Source organism: Chiloscyllium punctatum, chromosome 6 (assembly GCF_047496795.1).
Source record: "Chiloscyllium punctatum isolate Juve2018m chromosome 6, sChiPun1.3, whole genome shotgun sequence".
Lineage (NCBI taxonomy): Eukaryota > Metazoa > Chordata > Chondrichthyes > Orectolobiformes > Hemiscylliidae > Chiloscyllium > Chiloscyllium punctatum.
Genome location: NC_092744.1, coordinates 87751185 through 87774028, shown reverse-complemented (window position 1 = coordinate 87774028; position 22844 = coordinate 87751185). Strand labels below are relative to the sequence as shown.

Below are 22844 nucleotides of genomic sequence, written 5' to 3'. Positions count from 1 at the left end.
ACCAACAATATAGGACATCAACAGCAGACCTGTCACTTTCTAAGATGATATGTTCTGATGCCCTGGGATCACTTCTCATGTTCAGATTGACAAAAGAATTGTCACGTACACTTAGAACATAGAACATAGAAGAATACAGCGCAGTACAGGCCCTTCAGCCCTCGATGTTGCGCCGATCAAAGCCCACCTAACCTACACTAACCCACTATCCTCCATATACCTATCCAATGCCCGCTTAAATACCCATAAAGAGGGAGAGTCCACTACTGCTACTGGCAGGGCATTCCATGAACTTACGACTCGCTGAGTGAAGAACCTACCCCTAACATCAGTCCTATATCTACCCCCCCTTAATTTAAAGCTATGCCCCCTTGTAATAGCTGACTCCATACGTGGAAAAAGGTTCTCACTGTCAACCCTATCTAACCCCCTAATCATCTTGTACACCTCTATCAAATCACCCCTAAACCTTCTTTTCTCCAATGAAAACAACCCCAAGTGCCTCAGCCTTTCCTCATAGGATCTTCCTACCATACCAGGCAACATCCTGGTAAACTTCCTCTGCACCCGTTCCAGTGCCTCCACATCCTTCCTATAGTATGGCGACCAAAACTGCACACAATATTCCAGATGCGGCCGCACCAGAGTCTTATACAACTGCAGCATGACCTCAGGACTCCAGAACTCAATTCCTCTACCAATAAAAGCCAGTACGCCAAATGCCTTCTTCACTGCACTATTTACCTGGGTGGCAACTTTCAGAGATCTGTGTACATGGACACCAAGATCCCTCTGCTCTTCCACACTACCAAGTAGTCTACCATTAGCCCAGTAATCCATCTTTTTATTACTCTTACCAAAGTGAATCACTTCACACTTAGCTACATTGAACTCCATTTGCCACCTTTCTGCCCAGCTCTGCAGCTTCTCTATATCCCGCTGTAACCTGCCATATCCTTCCTCACTGTCTACAACTCCTCCGACTTTCGTATCATCCGCAAACTTGCTCACCCAACCTTCTAACCCTTCCTCCAGGTCATTTATAAAAATGACAAACAGCAATGGTCCCAAAACAGATCCTTGCGGTACACCGCTAGTGACGGCACTCCAAGATGAACCTTTGCCATCAACTACTACCCTCTGTCTTCTTCCAGAGAGCCAATTCCTAATCCAAACCTCCAACTCACCCTCTATGCCATATCTCTGTATTTTCTGCAGTAGCCTACCATGGGGGACCTTATCAAACGCCTTACTAAAATCCATATATACCACATCTACCGCTTTCCCCTCATCTACCTCCTTAGTCACCTTCTCAAAGAATTCAATAAGGTTTGTGATGCACGACCTGCCCTTCACAAAACCATGCTGACTATCCTTGATCACATCATTCTTATCCAGATGTGCATAAATCCTATCCCTTACAATTCTCTCTAAGACTTTGCCCACAACAGAAGTGAGACTCACTGGCCTATAGTTACTAGGATTATCCCTACTCCCCTTCTTGAACAAGGGAACCACGTTTGCTAGCCTCCAGTCCTCTGGCACTACTCCTGTCGACAAAGAGGACACAAAAATCAAGGCCAATGGCTCTGCAATCTCCTCCCTTGCTTCCCAGAGAATCCTAGGATAAATGCCATCAGGCCCAGGGGACTTATCTATTTTCACCCTTGCCAGAATTTCCAACACCTCTTCTCTACATATCTCAAAGCCATCCATTCTACTTATTCGTGCCTCAGTATTCATATCGACAACAATGTCCTGTTCCTGAGTGAATACTGACGAAAAGTATTCATTCAGCGCCTCCCCAATCTCTTCAGCCTCCACACGCAACTTCCCATTACTATCCTTGATTGGACCTATTCCTTCCCTAGTCATTCTTTTATTCCTAACATACCTATAGAAAGCCTTAGGGTTTTCCCTAATCCTACCAACTAAGGACCTTTCATGTCCCCTCCTTGCTGCTCTTAGCTCTCTCTTCAGGTCCTTCCGGGCTACCTTATAACTCTCAATTGTCCCTATTGAACCTTCACGTCTCATATTTACAAAGGCCGCCCTCTTCCATTTAACAAGGGATTCCAACTCCTTATTAAACCACGGCTCCCTCACACGACCCTTTCCTCCCTGCCTGATAGGTACGTACTTATCAAGGACACTCAATAGTTGCTCCTTGAACAAGTTCCACATATCAATTACGCTCTTGCCTTGGAATCTACTTTTCCAATCCACACATCCTAAGTCATGCCTCAGCGCATCATAATTTCCCTGCCCCCAGGGAGGGAAGAAACAACTAACCGTTCAACAGAATGCACAGTGATGCCTTTTTTTATTAGTTGTTTTTGTTGAATCAAGTGACTTTGACTGGACTATATATTATGATCTGGGGGCTCTCTCTGAAAGCTGAGGGATAGTTTCGACACTAAATTTCAAAAGGATAAAAATCAAAAGATCTACAGATGCTGCAAATCAGAAACCAAAAGCTCTCAGGAAGGGTCACTCTACCCGAAACGTTCACTCTGATTTCTCTCCACACATGCTGCCAGACCTGCTGAGCTTTTCCAGAAATTTCTGTTTTGTTTTGTGTAAATGCTTGTTGGAGAAAAAAATTGTGAAGCTGTTTGGGGGGGGGTGGGGGAATGGAGTTAGGACAAATTAGTTAGCTGTTACAAGGAGATGACAAGGTCACTTAAGGAGGGATATGGTGATTAGTCACTGAACTATTAATCCAGGGGCCACAATTACACTCTGGATTCAAATTGTACCATGGCAGTTGGTGGAACTGAAATTCAGTGTTGAAAAATCTAGAATTGGAAACAGTGAAAACGTCTCTGGTTCATTGATGTAAACCACTGACAGGCTAGCTGTGGGAAGAATGTTCCTGGTGTTGGTGAAGTCCAGAACTAGGCATCACAGTAAGGGGTAAGCCATTCAGGACTGAGATGAGGAAGAGTTCCTTCACTCAGAGAGTTGTAAACCTATGGAAATCTCTATCACAGAAAGCTGTTGGGGTCAGTTCGTGAGATTATATTCAAGAGGAAGTTGGACCTGACCCTTGTGGCCAAAAGGATCAAGGGGTATGGGGAGAGGATGGGAATGGGATACTGAGATTGCCATGATCATTTTGAATGGTGGTGTAGGCTGGAAGGAGCCTACTCTGTCACCAATTTTCTATGTTTCTGTGACGTCCTGTAAGGAAGGAGATCTGTCATCCTTATCTGGTCTGGGCTACATCTGACTCCAGCCTGAGAGCAATGTGTTTGATTTTTAACTATTCTCTGAAATGGCTCAGTAAACTTCTCAGTTATGGGCAGTTTGGGACAGACACCAGTTTTAACCCTGCCAGTGATACCCACATCCTGTGAAAGAATCACAAATTAATGTAAAAATGGTTTTAGCGAGTTTTGAGAAGATTTGTAGACCCAGAATTTCCTCCACATCGCTTGCACTGCTGTTACACCTTTCAACAAAATGGTACATGCTGTACCATGGGTAGATTAAGAAAGAACAAATGTAGGATAAATGACACAGAAATGGGCCATTCGGCCCAACAGAGCTGCACCAGGAAATAGCTCAGGAATTGTACCTAGACTGTACCAGCATGGGTTGGGATTCAAATTCAGAATCTCCTGTTTATTCGACAGATGACCTGACTAACTGAATCACAATCCTGGGCTTACATTTATATAGCTCCTTTCACCATAAGACACAGGAGTAGAGTAGGCCATTCGACTTATTGAGGCCTTGGGTATATGTTTGCTTGTTGAGCTGGAAGGTTCATTTTCAGATGTTTCGTCACCATATTATCTAACATCGTCAGTGAGCCTCCGGATAAAGCTTCATCTGGAGGCTCACTGAGGATGCTTCCTAGTATGGTGACGAAACATCTGAAAACAAACCTTCCAGCTCAGCGAGCAAACCTACATCTGTAAAAATGGTCTCCTCCTGATTAGTTATCAACGTTTGTGAACACTGCATCTGATACAAATGATAGCAATTGCATATCGTTTGAGTGTGTGGCTGAGGAACGCAAGACTAGATAGACACGTAGAAAAATTCCCTTATGTGCTTTGTTGGAAAACTCTGCACAGTAGGGATTCATGGTGGGGAGAAACCAATTAATGAGCAGAAAAGATTCATTCACCCCCATTCCAATTCAAACCATTCTATTGTCCTCAGAGTAGGTGACACGCTGGACAATAGACAATAGGTGCAGGAGTAGGCCATTCTGCCCTTCGAGCCTGCACCACCATTCAATATGATCATGGCTGATCATCCTTAATCAGTATCCTGTTCCTGCCTTATCTCCATAACCCTTGATTTCACTATCCTTGAGAGCTCTATCCAACTCTTTCTTAAATGAATCCAGAGACTGGGCCTCCACTGCTCTCTGGGGCAGAGCATTCCACACAGCCACCACTCTCTGGGTGAAGAAGTTTCTCCTCATCTCTGTCCTAAATGGTCTACCCCGTATTTTTAAGCTGTGTCCTCTGGTTCTATGACCTATGATGTGAATCATGAGCAAATTGAGCCACTGGCAACCTCTGTTTCCAGTCGTTTAAAACCAGGCCTGAGAAATTGATCAGCACATTAGCAGCTAATTACTTTCTAATTAGGTAGACCTGCACTGAAACCAAAGCCAATGTGTAATTAATCATTCTGACCCAGAATTTCCTCCACATCGCTTGCACTGCTGTTACACCTTTCAACAAAATGGTACATGCTGTACCATGGGTAGATTAAGAAAGAACAAATGTAGGATAAATGGCACAGAAACGGGCCATTCGGCCCAACAGAGCTGCACCAGGAAATAGCTCAGGAACTGTACCTAGATTGTACCAGCATGGGTTGGGATTCAAATTCAGAATCTCCTGTTTATTCGACAGATGACCTGACTAACTGAATCACAATCCTGGGCTTACATTTATATAGCTCCTTTCACCATAAGACACAGGAGTAGAAGTAGGCCATTCGACTTATTGAGTCTCGATGAGATCATGACTGATCTGATGTTCCTCAGCTCCAGCCTTGTCTCTTTAGCCCTTGATTCCTTTATCAATTAAAAATCTGTCTATTCAGCTTTGGGCAACCTCAGGATGTACTGTAGTACTTTAAAATGAACTAAGTTTGGAGCGTACTCATTGCATAAAATGCAACAACCGAGCTGTGCATTAGTATAAGCAAGAACCATCTTCACAGCTTTTTAATAGCACGGCCGTATTCTGTAGACTGGAGGAAGCAGGGCATGTACTAATGCCTGATTAGATTAGATTCCTTACAGTGTGGAAACAGGCCCTTTGGCCCAACAAGTCCACACCGACCCTCTGAAGAGTAACCCACCCAGACACATTTCCCTCTGACTAATGCACCAAACACTATGGGCAATTTAGCATGGCCAATTCACCTGACCTGCATATCTTTGGATTGTGGGAGGAAACCAGAGCACACGGAAGAAACCCACGCATTCACGGGGAGAATGTGCAAACTCCACACAGACAGTTGCCCGAGGCTGGAATCGAACCTGGGACCCTGGTGCTGTGAGGCAGCAGTACTAACCACTGAGCCACCATGCCGCCCATCATACAACTGAGGGCCAGAGCATACAACTTCTCTGATTCAGATCTCCAGTCCCATCCTTGGGGCATTGAGGACAGTATGAACAGACCAAGAATGTGAGAGGGACACCAAGCCACCCGGAATTGACACTTGTCCACTGGAGGTGGTATAGCCCTCGATCAATGGGGTAAAATGCAAGGCAACACACTGGGCATCTGTCTGTCTCCCCATCCATCTTGAACATCAGTACAGTCTTCTGCTGCTGAACAAAACTGTTCCACTCCTAACTCTTTTCATTGTCTACTGGCCGTCCTCGCTTGCAACCCACTATACTGCTACCAGGTAACGAAGCCTTGTCCAAGCCTTTCTCCACTGTATCACCCCAACCCTGACACCACATTGTTCCTGCCGCACTTGTAAATCTACGACAGTAAATTTGGGCACAACAAGATCCCGCAAACAACAATATGATTAGGGCCAGATAATCTAAAGCAGATAATGCTGGGGTAACTCTGACAACATCTGTGGAGGGAGAGAAAAACAGAGTGGGTTATTTTTCGATTCCAGTGATGCTTCTTCAGAACTGTTCTGAAGATGGGGCACTGGACCCAAAACATTAACTCTATCTTTTCCGTCACTCCACAGATGTTGCCAGAGCTGCTGAGTTACCCCAGCAATTTCTGCTTTTGTTGCTTTCAGGTCTCCAACGTCTGCTGTTCTTTGTCTTATTTTATCCGCTAATCTAGTTCAGGTGTTGGTTTGAGAAAATCATGGCCGCTGAACCGGGGCATCTGTTGCTGGGCAATGCCGTCAAATTATTTTCTTCCAACCACATCCACCAAGAGGGCAGCTGGCGTTTAACCACAGCATTAAGAGTGTTGCTGTCTCCACACTGCACTGAAACATTGAGCGAGAATGTTTGCTTAAGGTTCATACTTTCGTGAAGGTGAAGTCGTTGCTAGACAGGGTCGTGAAGAAGGCGTTTGGTACACTTGCCTGTTTTGGCCAGTGCATTGAGTGTAAGAGTTGGGACATCATGCTGTGACTGCACAGGACATTGGTTAGACCACTTTTGGAATACTGCATTCAATTTTGGTCTCCCTGCTATAAGAAAAACGTTGTAAACTTTAAAGGCTGCAGATAAGATTTACAAGGACATTGCCGGGGCTGGAGGGTTTGAGGTGTAGGGAGAGGCTGAGTAAGCTGGGACTACTTTTCCTGGAGTGTCAGAGGCTGATGGGTGGCCTTACAGAGGTTCATAAAACCATGAGGGGCATGGATAGGATAAATAGACGAGGTCTTTTCCCTTGTGTGGGAGAGTCCAAAACTAGAGGGCATAAGGTTTAGGGTGAGAGGAGAAAGATTTAAAAGGAACTGGGGGTACAATGTTTTCACGCAGAGTGGGGTGCCTGATTGGAATGAGCTGTTAGTAGAGGTGGTGGAGGCTGGTACAATTACAACAATTAAAAGGCATCTGGATGGGTATATAGGAAGGACTTTGAGGGATATAGGCCAAGCGCTGGCAAATGGGACTATATTAGGTGAGGGTATCTGGTCGGCTGAAGGGCCTGTTTCCGTGCTGTACAACTCTTTGACTCTGCCAGGAGTCAGACATGAACCTATGATTCCCAGACCAAACCAAAAGACCGAATGCTGAGACAAGATGGATGGGAAAAGATTCTTCAATGCTGTTTGAAGTAGACCAATCAGGGTTGTTATCTCAATCTCTTGGCCAGCATTCACTCCTCACCTGACATCATTTGATCTTAGCTCTGGGCTGTCTGTGGGACCTGGTGTCTGCAAATTGGCTGCAGTGCTCCAAGTGCTCTGGGAGCGCCTGAGTTTAGGCGCTACATAAATGCAAGCGTTTGCTCTTGAGCAAGTGCCTCAGCTGCATCTGCAGATGTGAACTATCAGTAGGAGCCTGTCCCCGTCCTGAATGCAATGGTAAATGCACCACTCCTGTTGATAACCCTTCCCTGGGGTTGAAGCTGGACTGCAGGACAGAGTGATTGACTGGTTGGGTCATCAGAGGGCTTTGTGTTGGCCCCAGCAGAATGGTTGATCCATCTTTCCCACATGACCAGGCTAAGTTCCTCCTCCCTGCTGGTTGATGTTAATCCAGCTTCTTTCATCCCATCACACAGAGTTCCTGCCTTCAGCCAGAGCTCCGCGTTAACGAGTGGGACTCTGCTGATCGAAATGCAGTGATGCTCAGCAACACAACCGAGGCCAAAGCTGGAAATTCACCACCGTTCAGCTGCTTGGCTGTGTTTCTCAGCTTCAGGCATATCGGTGTGGACCATTCGTGCCAAATATCACACTTGCTCTGTACAACTGAGGGGATCGAAGTGCAAAACTGCTCTAGCGAAACCTTAAACGAGTGTCAAAGGCGATATTGTCTTATCTGATTTGTTAGGATGGAGAGAAATTCAGCATCAAAGCATGCACAATAATCACAGAATGCAGTTTTCAACTAATTTGAAAAATAATCAAGGTACAGTTAAGGAGAACTTCTTTAATGTAGTCAGTTTGTTGTGGAATGTACTGCCTGAAGTAGGGCAGAGACAAATTCAATAGTAATTTGCAAAAAGGAATTTGATTAGTGCTGGACAAGGAGAAATGTGTCAGGTCTATGAGGCAAGGGCTTACCTGATATGGAGGGGTTGTCTTATGAGCAGACATTGAGTAAGTTTGGCCTACAGCTGTTCAAGTAGAAAAATATGTATAAAAAATAAGTATGCTTATTGAAACATACAAGATTCTTCATGGACCTGATTTGGAGATGCGGGTGTTGGACTGGGGTGTACAAAGTTAAAAATCACACAACACCAGGTTATAGTCCAACAGGTTTAATTGGAAGCACTCTAGCTTTCGGAATGACACTCCTTCACCACAACCACCTGACGAAGGAGCAGCGCTCCGAAAGCTATTGTGCATCAGTCCTCAGCAAAGGACTCACCTTCATCCCCCTCCGTCCACGCATCAATGAATTTAATACACGCCCGTGACGTCGAACAATTCTTCCGTCGCCTCCGCCTCCGAACTTAAATTCACAATCAGGATTCCCGCCCACCTTCCAAGGGCCCCCTTCACCTACCCCCAACGCACTGCATCTACCTGGACACCCCACGCTGGCCTATTACCTGCCCTCGACCTCTTCATTTCAAACTGCCGCCGGGACATTAACCGCCTCAACCTGTCTACCCCCCTCCCCCACTCCAACCTCTCACCCTCACAACGTGCAGCCCTCCAATCCCTCTGCTCCAATCCCAACCTCACCATCAAGCCAGCGGATAAAGGGGGTGCATTGGTAGTCTGGCGCATTGACCTCTACACCGCTGAAGTCAAACGCCAACTCGAGGACACCTCTTTCTACTGCCCCCTCGACCATGACCCCACCCCCCATCGCCAAACCATCATCTCCCAGACCATACAGAACCTCATCACCTCAGGGGATCTCCCACCTACAGCTTCCAACCTCATAGTCCGGGAAACCCGCACTGCCTGGTTCTACCTCCTTCCCAAGATCCACAAGCCTGACCACCCTGGTCGACCCATTGTCTCAGCATGCTCCTGCCCCACTGAACTCATCTCTACCTACCTCGACACTGTCCTATCCCCCCTAGTCCAGGAACTCCCCGCATACGTTCAAGACACCACCCACACCCTCCACCTCCTCCAAGACTTCCGTTTCTCTGGCCCCCAATGTCTCATCTTCATCATGGATATCCAATCCCTCTACACCTCCATCCGCCATGACCAGGGCCTCCAAGCCCTTCATTTTTTCCTCTCCTGACGTCCCCAACAGTACCCTTCCACCAACACTCTCATTCGTTTGGCCGAACTGGTCCTCACCCTTAACAATTTCTCCTTTGAATCCTCCCACTTCCTCCAGACCAAAGGGGTAGCCATGGGCACACGTATGGGCCCCAGCTATGCCTGTCTCTTTGTTGGCTACGTAGAGCAGTTGATCTTCTGTAATTACACCGGCATCACTCCCCACCTCTTCCTCCGCTACACTGATGACTGCATTGGCGCCACCTCGCGCTCCCACGAGGAGGTTGAGCAATTCATCAACTTCACCAACACATTCCACCCTGACCTTACATTTACCTGGACCATCTCTGACACCTCCCTCCCCTTCCTGGACCTCTCCATCTCCATTAATGACGACCGACTTGACACTGACATTTTTTACAAATCCACCAACTCCCACAGCTACCTGGATTACACCTCTTCCCACCCTATCTCTTGCAAAAATGCCATCCTGTATTCCCAATTCCTCTGCCTCCGCCATATCTGCTCCCAGGAGGACCAGTTCCACCACAGAACACACCAGATGGCCTCCTTCTTGAGAGACCGCAATTTCCTTCCCACGTGGTTAAAGATGCCCTCCAACGCATCTCGTCCACATCCCGCATCTCCGCCCTCAGACCCCACCCCTCCAACTGTAACAAGGACAGAATGCCCCTGGTGCTCACCTTGCACCCTACCAACCTTTGCATAAACCAAATCACCCGCCGACATTTCCGCCACCTCCAAACAGCCCCCACCACCAGGGATATATTTCCCTCCCCACCCCTCTCCACCTTCTGCAAAGACCGTTCCCTCCGTAACTACCTGGTCAGGTCCACGCCCCCCTACAACCCACCCTCCTATCCTGGCACTTTCCCTGCCACCGCAGGAACTGTAAAACCTACGCCCACACCTCCTCCCTCACCTCCATCCAAGCCCCTAAAGGAGCCTTCCACATCCATCAAAGTTTTACCTGAACATCCACTAATATCATTTATTGTATCCATTGCTCCCGATGCAGTCTCCTCTACATTGGGGAGACTGGGTGCCTCCTAGCAGAGCGCTTTAGGGAACATCTCCGGGACACCCGCACCAATCAACCACACCTCCCCGTGGCCCAACATTTCAATTCCCCCTCCCACTCTGCCGAGGACATGGAGGTCCTGGGCCTCCTTCACCACCGCTCCCTCACCACCAGACGCCTGGAGGAAGAACACCTCATCTTCCGCCTTGGAACACTTCAACCCCAGGGCATCAATGTGGACTTCAACAGTTTCCTCATTTCCCCTTCCCCCACCTCATCCTAGTTCCAAACTTCCAGCTCAGCACTGTCCCCTTGACTTGTCCGGACTTGTCGAACCTGCCTATCTCCTTTTCCACCTATCCACTCCACCCTCTCCTCCCTGACCTATCACCTTCATCCCCTCCCCCACTCACCCATTGTACTCTGTGCTACTTTCTCCCTACCCCCACCCTCCTCTAGCTTATCTCTCCACCCTTCAGGCTCACTGCCTTTATTCCTGATGAAGGGCTTTTGCCCGAAACGTCGATTTTGAAGCTCCTCGGATGCTACCTGAACTGCTGTGCTCTTCCAGCACCACTAATCCAGAATCTGGTTTCCAGCATCTGCAGTCATTGTTTTTACCTTTTTGCTTCCAATTAAACCTGTTGGACTATAACCTGGTGTTGTGTGATTTTTAACTTCATGGACCTTACAGGGTAGATACGGGAAGGTTGTTTCCCCTTGTGGGGCCATTAGATTAGATCCCCTGTAGTATAGAAACAGGCCCTTCAGCCCAACAAGTCCACACCAACCCTCTGAAAAGTAACTCACGCCCCCCCCCCCCCGACTAATGCAATGAGCAATTTAGCTTGGCCAATTAATCTAACCTGCAAACTGGTGCACCCAGAGGAAATCTACACAGACACAGGGAGAATGTGCAAACTCCACACAGTCACCCAAGGCAGGATTTGATCCCAGGTCCCTAGCGCTGTGAGGCAGCAGTGCTAACCACTGAGCCACCGTGCCACCCTTTCTCAGAGCATTGTGAATCCAGGGTACTAATTACTGCAGAGGGCAGTGGAGGTTGGGTTGTTAAGTACCTTTGAGATTGAGATAGACAGATCTTTAATCATAAGAGCATAAAGTGTTCTGGAGGAAAGACAGAAAGGTGGAGTTTGAAGATTATCAGATCAGCCATGACCTTATTGAATGATGTATCAGACTTTGATGGGCGACTTCTGCTCCTACATTTTATGGTCTTAAGAGCAGAAGCTTTTTCAAAGAGCAACAGGAACAATGTGCTGAATGATTTACTTCAAAAACGATTCTGTGGTTTAAAAGCGCGATGGAATCCATTTGTTTTTCAGGATCAGAATGAGTACAATTCTTCAGTTGTGAAGAGCCTGACAAACACAGCTCGCATCGATGGCCTGCGGCCTGGCATTGTGTATGTGGTACAGGTGCGAGCCAGAACCGTGGCTGGCTTCGGAAAGTACAGCGGCAAAATGTGCTTCCAAACGCTGACAGATGGTAAGCTTGGCAGGGAAGGGTGCTGCTGAGGGGAATGGGTTAACAAGAATGGCAAATCTCCTAACTGACCACAGGAGTGAAAACATTGTTCAAAGCCATCTTCCCAAAGCACAGGGAGACAGGAAGTAAACCAAAATCATTTCTGATGTCAAGATTCCCGGACTCACAATCACACTAAGCTCTTGGAAGTGCAGGAAGATGGCACCAGGAATTCACTCCAGGCAAAGACTAGAACCTCCAACCAGCTGCTCTGAAATGCTGCCCAGAACAGCACCGATGATTCATCTCTTCTCCTGAGTTTGCACTTTGCAGACAGGGGAGTGCTGTAAGTAGCCAAATGACCCAATTGTTGCAGTCTCTGTCCTTTCAGCTGTTTGTTGCAGCTGTTCGAGGCAGCACACCTTCCAAATTAAACAGAGAGTTGTCATCTCGAACAGAAATCACCCAGAAAACCTCAGGGGCCATTTCTGACTTCTCTTTTGATATGAAACTGGGAATTTGTGTCAGAATACAGAATTAGTCTCTATCGCCATGACAATAACCTGTGCCATTTTCTCCTGCTTCTTTTCAACAGTACATATCTACATTTGCTTGGGCGTACAAAAAGATTTATTCTCTTTGAGTTGACAGTCAACACCTCAGAGAGTGAGCTACTGCAGTATTGCACAGTATTGCATTGAACTGTTAGAATGCACAATGAGGTCCCAAGAAAAGTCACACTGGACACAAAACATTAACTCTGTTTGTCTCTCCACATATGCTGAGTTTCTCCAGCAAGCTCAGTCTTCACTGTAGACCTCCAGCATCCGCAGTGCTATGCTTTTATATCAGCATTGCAATCTGATTCAATAATGTGATTGTACAAAAGTGAACCACTTGTATTCTAATCAATAACTCTGCTGAATTCCACTAGTGGTGGATTTAAACAATAGCTGGGAGAAAGTGAGGTCTGCAGATGCTGGAGATTGGAATCGAGAGTATGGTGCTGGAAAAGCACAGCAGGTCAGGCAGCATCCGAGGAGCAGGAGAATCGACATTTCGGGCAAGAAACTTAAACAATAGCTGGCTTCACCCACTGACCAGGAATGAACTAAGCTAGTTCCTCTCTTATTTTGATTTGCTCAAGACCATAATACCTTGAAGAGACTTTTGAAAGGATCACTGATGGTAAAACGGACTTATCAATTTAAACATTAGATCAATTTTTGCAAATGTCTTTGTGGACATGTATACATTTCAGCACAGTGCAATAATGCAGGCCTGTCAGAAGACCACTTACATAGACTGACATAGAATATACCGCAGAAACAGGCCATTTGGTCCAGCTCACCCATGCGGCAGTCAAACATTTTCTTATTCTTACCCCATTTTATCAGCACTGGTGGAATATGTTTACCGAGCCTCACCTTAACTGCATTTGCCTTCACCATTCCTTGGTAGCAAGTTACAACTTCTAAGCAAAAACCAAGTGTCAGCTGTGGCTCAGCTGGTTGCACTCTCACTTCTGAATTCAGAGATTCCCAAGTTTAAATTCCTCCTCAGTGCAAGTACTGAGGGAGTACTGCAACTAAGGAGTTCTATCTTTCACGTGAAGATCCCCATCCACATTCTCTGGCTAATGTAAAGGATCCTGTGGCATAATTTTGAAGTTATCTCCAGTATATTCACATGTATTAATTCCCCAAACAACAGATCATGCTCACTCTCACAGTGCTACTTGTGAGAGTTACTGAGAACAAATTAGTTGCTCTGTGTCCTACGTTAGAACAATAACTGTAAAGAGTACTAGATTATCTGTAAAGAACTTTGGGGAGTCCAATGAATATGAAAAGCTCTCTATAAATGCAATCTTACTTTCTTTCTGGTTTCCTTTTGGATTTCTTGGCGGCTATCTTATGGATGCAGACGTAGGTTTGCTCGCTGAGTTGGAAGGTTCTTTTCCAGACGTTTCGTCACCCTGCTAGGTAACATCTTCAGTGGGCCTCTGTGCGAAGCGCTGCTAATAATTCCTGTTTTCTATTTATATGTTTGGATTTCTTAGGGTTGGTGATATCATTTTCTGTGGTTACATCATTTCCTGTGTTGATGTCATTTCCTGTTCTAGGAATTCGTCTAGGAATTCTCGTGTGTGTCTTTGTTTGGCTTGTCCTAGGATGGATGTGTTGTTCCAGTCGAAGTGGTGTCCTTCCTCATCTGTATGTAAGGATACTAGTGAGAGAGGGTCATGCTTCGCCCGGAGCCCCACTGAAGATGTTATCTAGTATGGTGACGAAACGTCTGGAAATTAACCTTCCAGCTCAGTGAGCAAATCTACATCCGGAACTTCAACCTGGGCTACCTTATATTAATGGCCTCCAGTTATGTCCTTCCCTCCAAGAGAAAGTATTTGTCGACTTGTCAAAACATTTCATAGTTTTAAAGACATGTTTTAAAGACATCCTCAGACTAATCCCTTAAGGAGAATAAAGACTCAGCCTTTCAATCCTTTCCTGTGAGGTGATTTTAGTAAAATCCTTGTAAATCTTTGTTGCACCTTCTCCAGAGCTTCTATGACCATTTTATAACATGAGAAACAGAACTGTCCACTTTAAATGTGGCCCTACTAAAAATTTGATAAAAGTTTAACATGCATTCTCTAATTTTGCATTTGTTTCACTCGGACTAAACCATTTTGTAATGGTCTGCTTTTCCTGTCCCAGAGAGAGAGATAAAAGATATTGGGAAATGAACATCCTGGGGGTACTGTCTAAAGTATATGTGACCACTCGGACCAGTCTCATTTGCCAACATTACAGTTTTTTCCTGCTGGGATGTCACTACTTTCAGTGATTTGTGCATTGTATTCCCAGATCCCTTCTCTGCTTACTCCATTTAGATAGACTTTTTTACCTTGCATGTGATATGTGACCTTTATATACCCCCACATACTTGTTTTTTCACTTTATTGAGCTTCAAGTCACTGCGGTAGATTTTGGTCTCATAGCCTGAACTGTGACCAGTTGAAGAGAAATTTCTCTGCACGGACTTTGCTCAGTTGGGGGGGAAAACAGGGTAGTGGCTTCGACAAGTTACCACCTTCTCTGATCCTGTCTGACCTGATTTCCTGTTTCTCCCTCTTCTCCCTTGAGAAGAGTTCAATGAGATGCATTGACAGAGCGAGATAGTTCAGCAGTAAGCCTAAGCACCCACATGACCTTGGGAAGCCTAGAGGGTTACTGTCTGGTCACAGCACGGATATCAGGATTGTACATTAGCTAAAATGGATTTTCTTTCTGAGCAGCTAAACTGATTAACGTGCTGCTGCATCGCTTTTCCATCTTGCCTGCAACGTACAGAGACAGGAGATTCATCATTTTATTCACTCAGATTCTTATTATTGACTGAAAAATTCAAGATTATTGGATGTCGGAGGAAAGTGAAAAATTGGTGTATCTTTCTTGCAGTAAAATAGAATAAACATATTCATTGAAGGGGAGCCTGTGGCATGTTAATATATAAACAGGGGTGAAAATCATCAACTGAGATTGTAAGGCAAGCAATTGAAAGCTACAGGCTATACATGCAGGCAGCAGGTAAATGACAGATTGCAAAATATGGAAAGGAAATCCATTTATTCAGTGCAAAGAAAGGACAAATCAAACATTGGCAATATACAGAGAGAGAATTTAATCTACACAATTAGCTCCTGCTCTTCAATATAATACTCCCAGCACATAGGGGATGAGCCCTCAATTCCAGATTGAGCTCCTCAGTGACCATCAATGTTTGTAACAGAGTAATGAGGCAGCAGTGCTTTCAATCGCATCTGTCATCAGACCATCTATCTGGTGCTTTTCATAGAATCATAGAACCGCTGATTTGCCTCCAGTGAAGAGCAAGGCTTGGAGAAAATAATGGCCAAGAATTTGAGGGCCAATAACTCCTGAGTGTCCACCATTTACATTAATTAGGCTCCCTGTCTGCAATATTCCAGCTTGGACTCCCTTGGTGTGTTGATCTTTGTCAGAATCAAAATTAGTTTTGTGATACTGTGAAAGCAATGGTGGGGGTTGGTGTTGCCCTCTGCTTTGGACAGTGTGACCTATACATTCGCTGCTGCCGCAGAACTAGGAGATTTTAAGCTGAAGAACTTCCAATACCAAGGCAAAATTGTTCAACAAAGACTTTCCAAGCCATTGCTCACTCTCATTGAAAATTTGGCCAAACTGTATCCTGTTGGTACACAGTCCAAATTGGAATGGATGATGGTTAACTTGTGGTTATTTCTTTGGCCCATATAACTGACCAACAGCTTGAAGTACAATCTGGTGACCTGAAGCAAAGCAAATATTGGCGATAGGCCTCATTCATTTCTTTTTATGTGAACAAATAAAGTCTCACCTGCAACCCGAAAAATAAGCCACCTTTTTCTTCATTTCCAGAGATAAAAACAGTTGGTTAAACACCATTCCTCAGAGATTATAGTAGCTTCTTAAAAACTGCAACTACATTGAATCAGAAACCATATTTGGATGATAAAGTAGAACTTGCCTCACCCAGTAAGGGCCTTACTCTGGATGACTCTTGAAGAAGATTGATCAAGGACTGGTGGCTGTTAGCCTTCTACAGGTCACACTTCCTGACCACTGCCTGATCCTGCTCCAATGACACTCTTGTGGTCATCCCAGTTCTTCATTCTTACCAGAATTCTGTACAGTAGGAATGTCAGCCTCATATGACCTCCTTGAAAACACACTCTTGGCTTTCAAGAATCAATTTTCTTGAACCCTCCTCAGCAAGCAGTTACTTAATTCACAGAAAATGAAACATAGCCTACAATGAGTTAAGCAAACTCAACTACAAGGTACTTCAAACTGAGACCTGAAAGCGAACGCAGCAATGAGAAGGAAATATGCTTTATAAAAGGCTGGAAGATTGGGGGTTTGATTCAGCCAAAGTGCATTTGACAAGAATTTCATATTAACCTTAACCAGCACAGGCACAGCAGAGCTGAAGTGTTAGAATTGAAGCTTTCAGCCTGATTGTAATGATCTTGCTTTAGTGGCCTCACTTATTGCTGTAACGATTGTTGATGATGTTCCTGACATTGCTTCATTTTCTTTCGCCCCTTTTAGATGACTATAACTCTGAGCTGAGGGAGCAGTTGCCGCTGATTGCAGGGTCAGCAGCTGCGGGAGTGGTCTTCATTGTCTCGCTGGTGGCTGTCTCCGTCGTCTGCAGCAGGTCATTGTGGAAGCATTATGCACATTCTTCTCCAGTAAAACACCTAGAGAACAAGCTGGGCCTTTTCTTTTCAATAATTAACTACCAGGAATAAAATAAAATTTGTCATCTGGTTACAAAAGGACATCCTCAGTGTTGAGAGAATGAGTCTTCATGCTTCTGTTAACACAGTTCAAGTCAGAGAGCTGCAGAGGAGAAGGTTCCTTAATTCTGTTGAGTAGAGATTTTCCGATCGTCTTTGTGGATTGATCATTTCCCATCATGTCCTCTAAATGGGGGAATCTAGAACAAGGGGCTTTGGGATACCAATTGGTGGAAGTCATCTTTCAGTAGGATGGTCTCCAATGGAGTGTTGTGTTTAATGCTGGCATTTCAGAAGAGGTATCTTGGCTTCAGAGAGGGTGTAATGCAAGTGGACTAGAATTATCTGGGGGTTAAATAACTTAAAACGGGGCGGGGGGGGAGGTGGGGGGCAGATCAATTGCATTCACCTGCTATAGGAAGGATGTTATGAAACTTGGAAAATGTTCAGAAGAATTTACAGGGATATTGTCAGATTTGGAGAGTTTGAGCTGTAGGGAGAAAGTGAATAGGCTGGGGTTATTTTCCCAGGAGCGTCAGAGGCTGTATGGTGACCTTAGAGAGATTTATAAAATCATGATGGGCTTTGTGCATGGGAAATCATGTCTCACAAACTTGTCTGAGTTTTTTGAAGAAGTAACAAAGATGATTGATGAGGGCAGAGCAGTGGACTTCAGTGGAGTTCAGTAAGGCGTTCAACAAGGTTCCCCATGGGAGACTGATTAGCAAGGTTAGATCTCATGGAATACAGGGAGAACTAGCCATTTGGATACAGAACTGGTTCAAAGGTAGAAGACAGAGGTTGGTGGTGGAGGGTTGCTTTTCAGACTGGAGGCCTGTGACCAGTGGACTGCCATAAGGATCGATACTAGGTCCACTGCTTTTCGTCATTGATGTTAATGATTTGTTTGTAAGCGTAATAGATATTATTAGTAAGTTTACAAATTACACCAAAATTGGAGGTATAGTGGACAGTGAAGAAGGCTAACTCAGATTACAATCGGATCTTGATCAGATGGGCCAATGGGCGGAGGAGTGGCAGATGGAGTTTAATTCAGGTAAATGCGAGTTGCTGCATTGTGGGAAAGCAAATCTTAACAGGACTTATCCACTTAATGGTAAGGTCCTAGGGAGTGTTGCTGAACAAAGAGACCTTGAAGTGCAGGTTCATAACTCTTTGAAAGTGGAGTCGCAGGTAGATAGGATAGTGAAGAAGGTGTTTGGTATGCTTTCCTTTATTGATCAGAGTATTGAGTATAGGAGTTGGGAGGTCATGTTGCGGCTGTACAGGACGTTGGTTAGGCCACCTTTGCAATATTGCATGCAATTCTGGTCTCCTTCATTTCACAAGGTTGTTGTGAAACTTGAAAGGGTTCAGAAAAGATTTACAAGAGTGTTGCCAGGGTTGGTGGATTTGAACTATAAGAAGAGGCTGAACAGGCTGGGGCTGTTTTTTCCTGCAGCGTCGGAGGTTGAAGAGTGACTTTATAGAGGTTTATAAAATCATGAGAGGCATGGATAGGATAAATAGACAAAGTCTCTTCCCTGGGGTGGGGGAGTCCAAAACTAGAGAGCATAGGTTTAGGGTGAGAGGGGAAAGATGGAAAAGAGATCTAAAGGGCAACTTTTTCACGCAAAGGGTGATGCCTGTATGGAATGAGCTGCCAGAGGATGTGGTGGAGGCTGGTACAATGACAACATTTAAAAGGCATCTTGATGGGTATATGAATAGGAAGGGTTTGGAGGGATATGGGCCAGGTTTTGGCAGGTTGGACTAGATTGGGTTGGGATATCTGGTCAGCATGGATGAGTTGGACCAAAGGGTCTGTTTCCGTGCTGTACATCTCTATGACTCTATCAATAGAGTGAATAGTCAACTCCTTTTCCCCAAGGTAAGGGAGTTCAAAACTAGAGGATATAGGTTTAAGGTGAGAGGGGAAAGATTTAAAAAAGGGGCCTCCAGGGCAACTTTTTTTATGCAGAGGGTGGTGCGAGTATGGTGGAGACTGGTACAATTAGAATATTTAAATGACATTTCGATGGGCTTATGAGTAGGAGGGGTTTCAGGGAAATGGACAAAATGCTGGGAAATGAGATTGGATTAATTCAGGATATCTAGTCAGTGTGGGCGATTTGGAGTGAAGGGTCTATTTCTGTGCTGTACCTCTCTGTGACTCGATAAAACTCAAGCATTTAAATTTTAAAATCCTCTGGTTGGATATTTACAGCAAAGCCACCCCCTTTGTTAGACAATCAAGAAAAATGGGCACTCAGTCTTAAAAAGTGAGAACCAACCCTTTCAGGAGTAAAATGAGGAAGTATCTCAATACATGTATCCCCACTTGATTGTTCATGTTAATGGTCATTGGAGGATTTCAAGGCTGAGATTGATAGAGTTTGACTGGAATAGTGTTATAGACCTCAGATGAGTGAGAGGAATTAAGTTGCGCATCAGTCATGATCTAAACAATGGTAGAACATACTTGAGGGGCTAAATGGCCTTTTGTTTCTCTGTGTCGCTGTAGGAAAGACAGATTTATTGCCTAGTGGGTCACTTAAGTTTGTCCTTTCATTGCTGTGTGAAAAACAAGGCCAGCAGAATTTATCATTGCAGATTGAACTTGAGATATTTGGTGTTCCCGTTTGTTAGTGTCATGAATTTTATTATGTGGAAGTCTCCTCACAACGCCGTGCTTCTGTAACGGAGAGGAATTACGAGTTTGTGTTTCTTTCTGTGACAGGAAACGAGCCTATGGAAAAGAAGCAGCATACAGTGATAAACTACAGCATTACAGCACAGGGCGAGGTGAGTCTGCTCAAGGTGAGCTCAACCACACTTCAGTACCAATTCTAATTCTGTCTGAAAATTAGAATTCATCTTGAATACAAATCAGTAAAAGTGACCGTGGAATTGTTGAATTGTCGTGATTATTTTTTCCATTGGTGGGTGTCACTGACTAGGTCAGCATTTATTGCCCATCCCTAAGTGCCATGGGGGCAGTTAAGCATCAAGCCCATAGCTATTAGGTCTGGTGTAACATGTAAGCCAGTCTGGGTAATGATGGCAGATTGCCATCCTCAAAAGACATGAGTGAACAAGGTGGGAATTTGCAATAGCCTTGCTGTTCGTGAAGGGCATGTTCACAACTTTCAGTAAATGGAAAGCAGGGTCCTTTGGAAATCGTAAACAATAGGTAATTTCAAAGGATGAACAGTGGGCATGACAGATGGGAGTAAAGACTTGCAAAGGAACACAGAGCCATTAAATGAGTAGAAAAAATGCAGTTTAATTTGGAAAAGAAAGTCAACTCAAAATATTTTCAAAACGATTTGAAGTTTGGACTGTGAAAGACCAATAAGGATTTGGGAGTTCAAATGTGGAAAGTATTAAAATGTTTTGATGTGTGCAGAAAATAGCTATTAATGCAAATGGATTGGAGGCTTCAAGTTGGCTATTCAGAAGTGAAATCAGAAAGTAAAGCATCATGGAAATTTCGATCTCTATCCCCAGAGGTTGTGAATTCTGGTGCAATTAGTGTTTGCAAGAGGGGATTAGATGTCAGGTAAGGCATGGGGAGATCACAGAATTTATTTCAGTGAAGCAAGAGGCCATTTTGTCCATCATAGATCTGTTACTTAGTGCCAATCTCCTGTCTCTTCCCACATACCTACACTCCACCGCTATTAAAAAATCATTCAATGCCCTCTTGAATGCCCCAATTGGACCTACCTTCCCTACATTTCCAGGCAGTGCATTCCATACCCTAAATACTAGCTGTTTGAAAATGTATTTTCTGTCATCACCCTTGCTTCATTTCCACACCACCTTTAAATTTATGCCATCTTTTTCCAAGTCATCATCACAAAATCCCTACAGTGTGGAAACAGGCCATTTTGGCTCAACCCTCCAAGACCCATTCCCACTGACTAACTCCTGAATGCTGTGGGTAATTTAGCATGGCCGATTCACCAGAGCTACACGTTTTTAAACTGTGGGAGGAAACCCACACAGACACAGGCAGAATGTTTAAACTCCACATAGACAGTCATGCAAGGTTGGAATTGAACCCAGATCCCTGCTGTTGTGAGGCAGCAGTGCTAACCATTGAGCCACTGTGGGAACAGCTTCTGTCTATCTATTCTACGCAGCCTTCTCATGATCCTGAAAACTTCTATCATGTCTCCTCTCAGCCTCCTCTCCAAGGAGAATAGTCCCAACTTCATCAATCTATCCTCATCAGTGAAGTTTCTCATTGCTGGAACCATTTTTTTTTGAAAACTGCCTCTGCACTGTCAAATATGTTCACATTACTGCCTACAGTACAGTGCCCAGAACTATACACAATACTCTAGCTAATGTCTAACAGATGTCCTAAACAAGTTCAACATCACTTCCCTGCTCCTCATTCCATAGGCTAGTAATAACACTTCAATGATCTGTGCACAAGTACAGCCAGTCACTCTGGACCTGCACCCCTTTCGAATTATATCCCTTACTTTATATTGTCTTTAGATGGTTCTTCTGCCAAAGTACCTCACCTCCCATTTCTCTGCTTTGAAATTCATCTGCCGCCTGTCTGTGCACTCCACCAACTTGTCAACATCCTGTCGGGAGTTCCACACTGTCGTCCTCACAGTTTACAATTCTTGTAAGATATGGACATAGGTGGCTAAGTGGAGTTGAGTGCCCAATAGATGCCAATCTAAGAAGAGGAGAGTGCTGTGGTCCAACAGGTTTCTATGTTCCACTCAGTTACATTGTGATGGCAGAAATGAATGCCAGACATTTAACATTGTGCATGTTTATGTTGAAAAGGAAAGAAGTAAAATTTGGAATTACAGCTCGTCCTGTTGTAATGTGCAATGTTAAATGTCTGACATTCATTTCTGCCATCACAAGCAACTGAGTGGTACATAGGAACCTATTGGACTGTAGGAGGCCACTCAGCCCTTCTGAATCATTCTCCTCTCCTTAGAGTGCCATCTATTGGTAGCTGGCAAGCGATTGACAAATTGGGGGTGCTGTTTTGACATCATGAACTTTTAAAACATGTGCAGATTGTAATGCGATTACAGCACAAGCACTTTAAGTGCTGTTTCTAAAGCACAGTTTTTCTATAATGTGGGATTGTACAAGAACGCAACCATCATATTATAGAAGAACTGACTGTTTTTTTTAGTGGGAATAGATCGATGGGAAGAGTGGTTTGATAGAAGATTGTAAAATTATGAAGAGATGGAACATAGTAGAATCAGAATAGCTCCAAATAGTAAGGGAGAACTGGAGGGTGGCTAATGTTCTACCTTTATTTAAGAAAGGTTGTAAGGAGAAGCCTGGGAACTATAGGTCTGTGGATCTGACATTAGTGGATTCAGGGGGAGCTAGCCAGTTGATACAACTTTGGCTTGCAAGTAGGAGGCAGAGGGCGGTAGTGAAGGGTTGACTTTTTGACTGCAGTTCTATGATCAATGGTGTTCCGCAGGAATCAGTGCTTGTCATTTATAGAAACTATCTGGATGAGAATTTACGAAGCATAGTTAATAGGTTTGTGGATTTCACCAAAATTGGTGGTATTGTCAACAGTGAAGATGGTTATCTAAGATTTCAATGGGATTCTTGCTCAACTGGGCCAATGGGCTGAGGAGTGGCAGATGGAGT

General features: G+C 44.7%; 1 protein-coding gene across 3 annotated transcripts in view; it reads left to right on the top strand.

Annotated features, from left to right (window-relative positions):
- ephb1 (EPH receptor B1) overlaps positions 1-22844 on the top strand; it is a 511139-nt gene that overhangs the window by 379125 nt on the left and 109170 nt on the right. For 2 of the 3 annotated variants that reach the window (XR_011960958.1, XM_072573215.1), the window contains exons 7-9: positions 11719-11881; positions 16996-17104; positions 19927-20006. Coding sequence is in view for 1 of the 3 variants with exons in the window: in XM_072573215.1 (XP_072429316.1) it covers positions 11719-11881; positions 16996-17104; positions 19927-20006 (352 nt within the window). In the remaining 2 variants the exon portion in view is untranslated. The remainder of the gene's footprint in view (positions 1-11718; positions 11882-16995; positions 17105-19926; positions 20007-22844) is intronic. The other variant, XR_011960959.1, reaches the window with a different exon arrangement.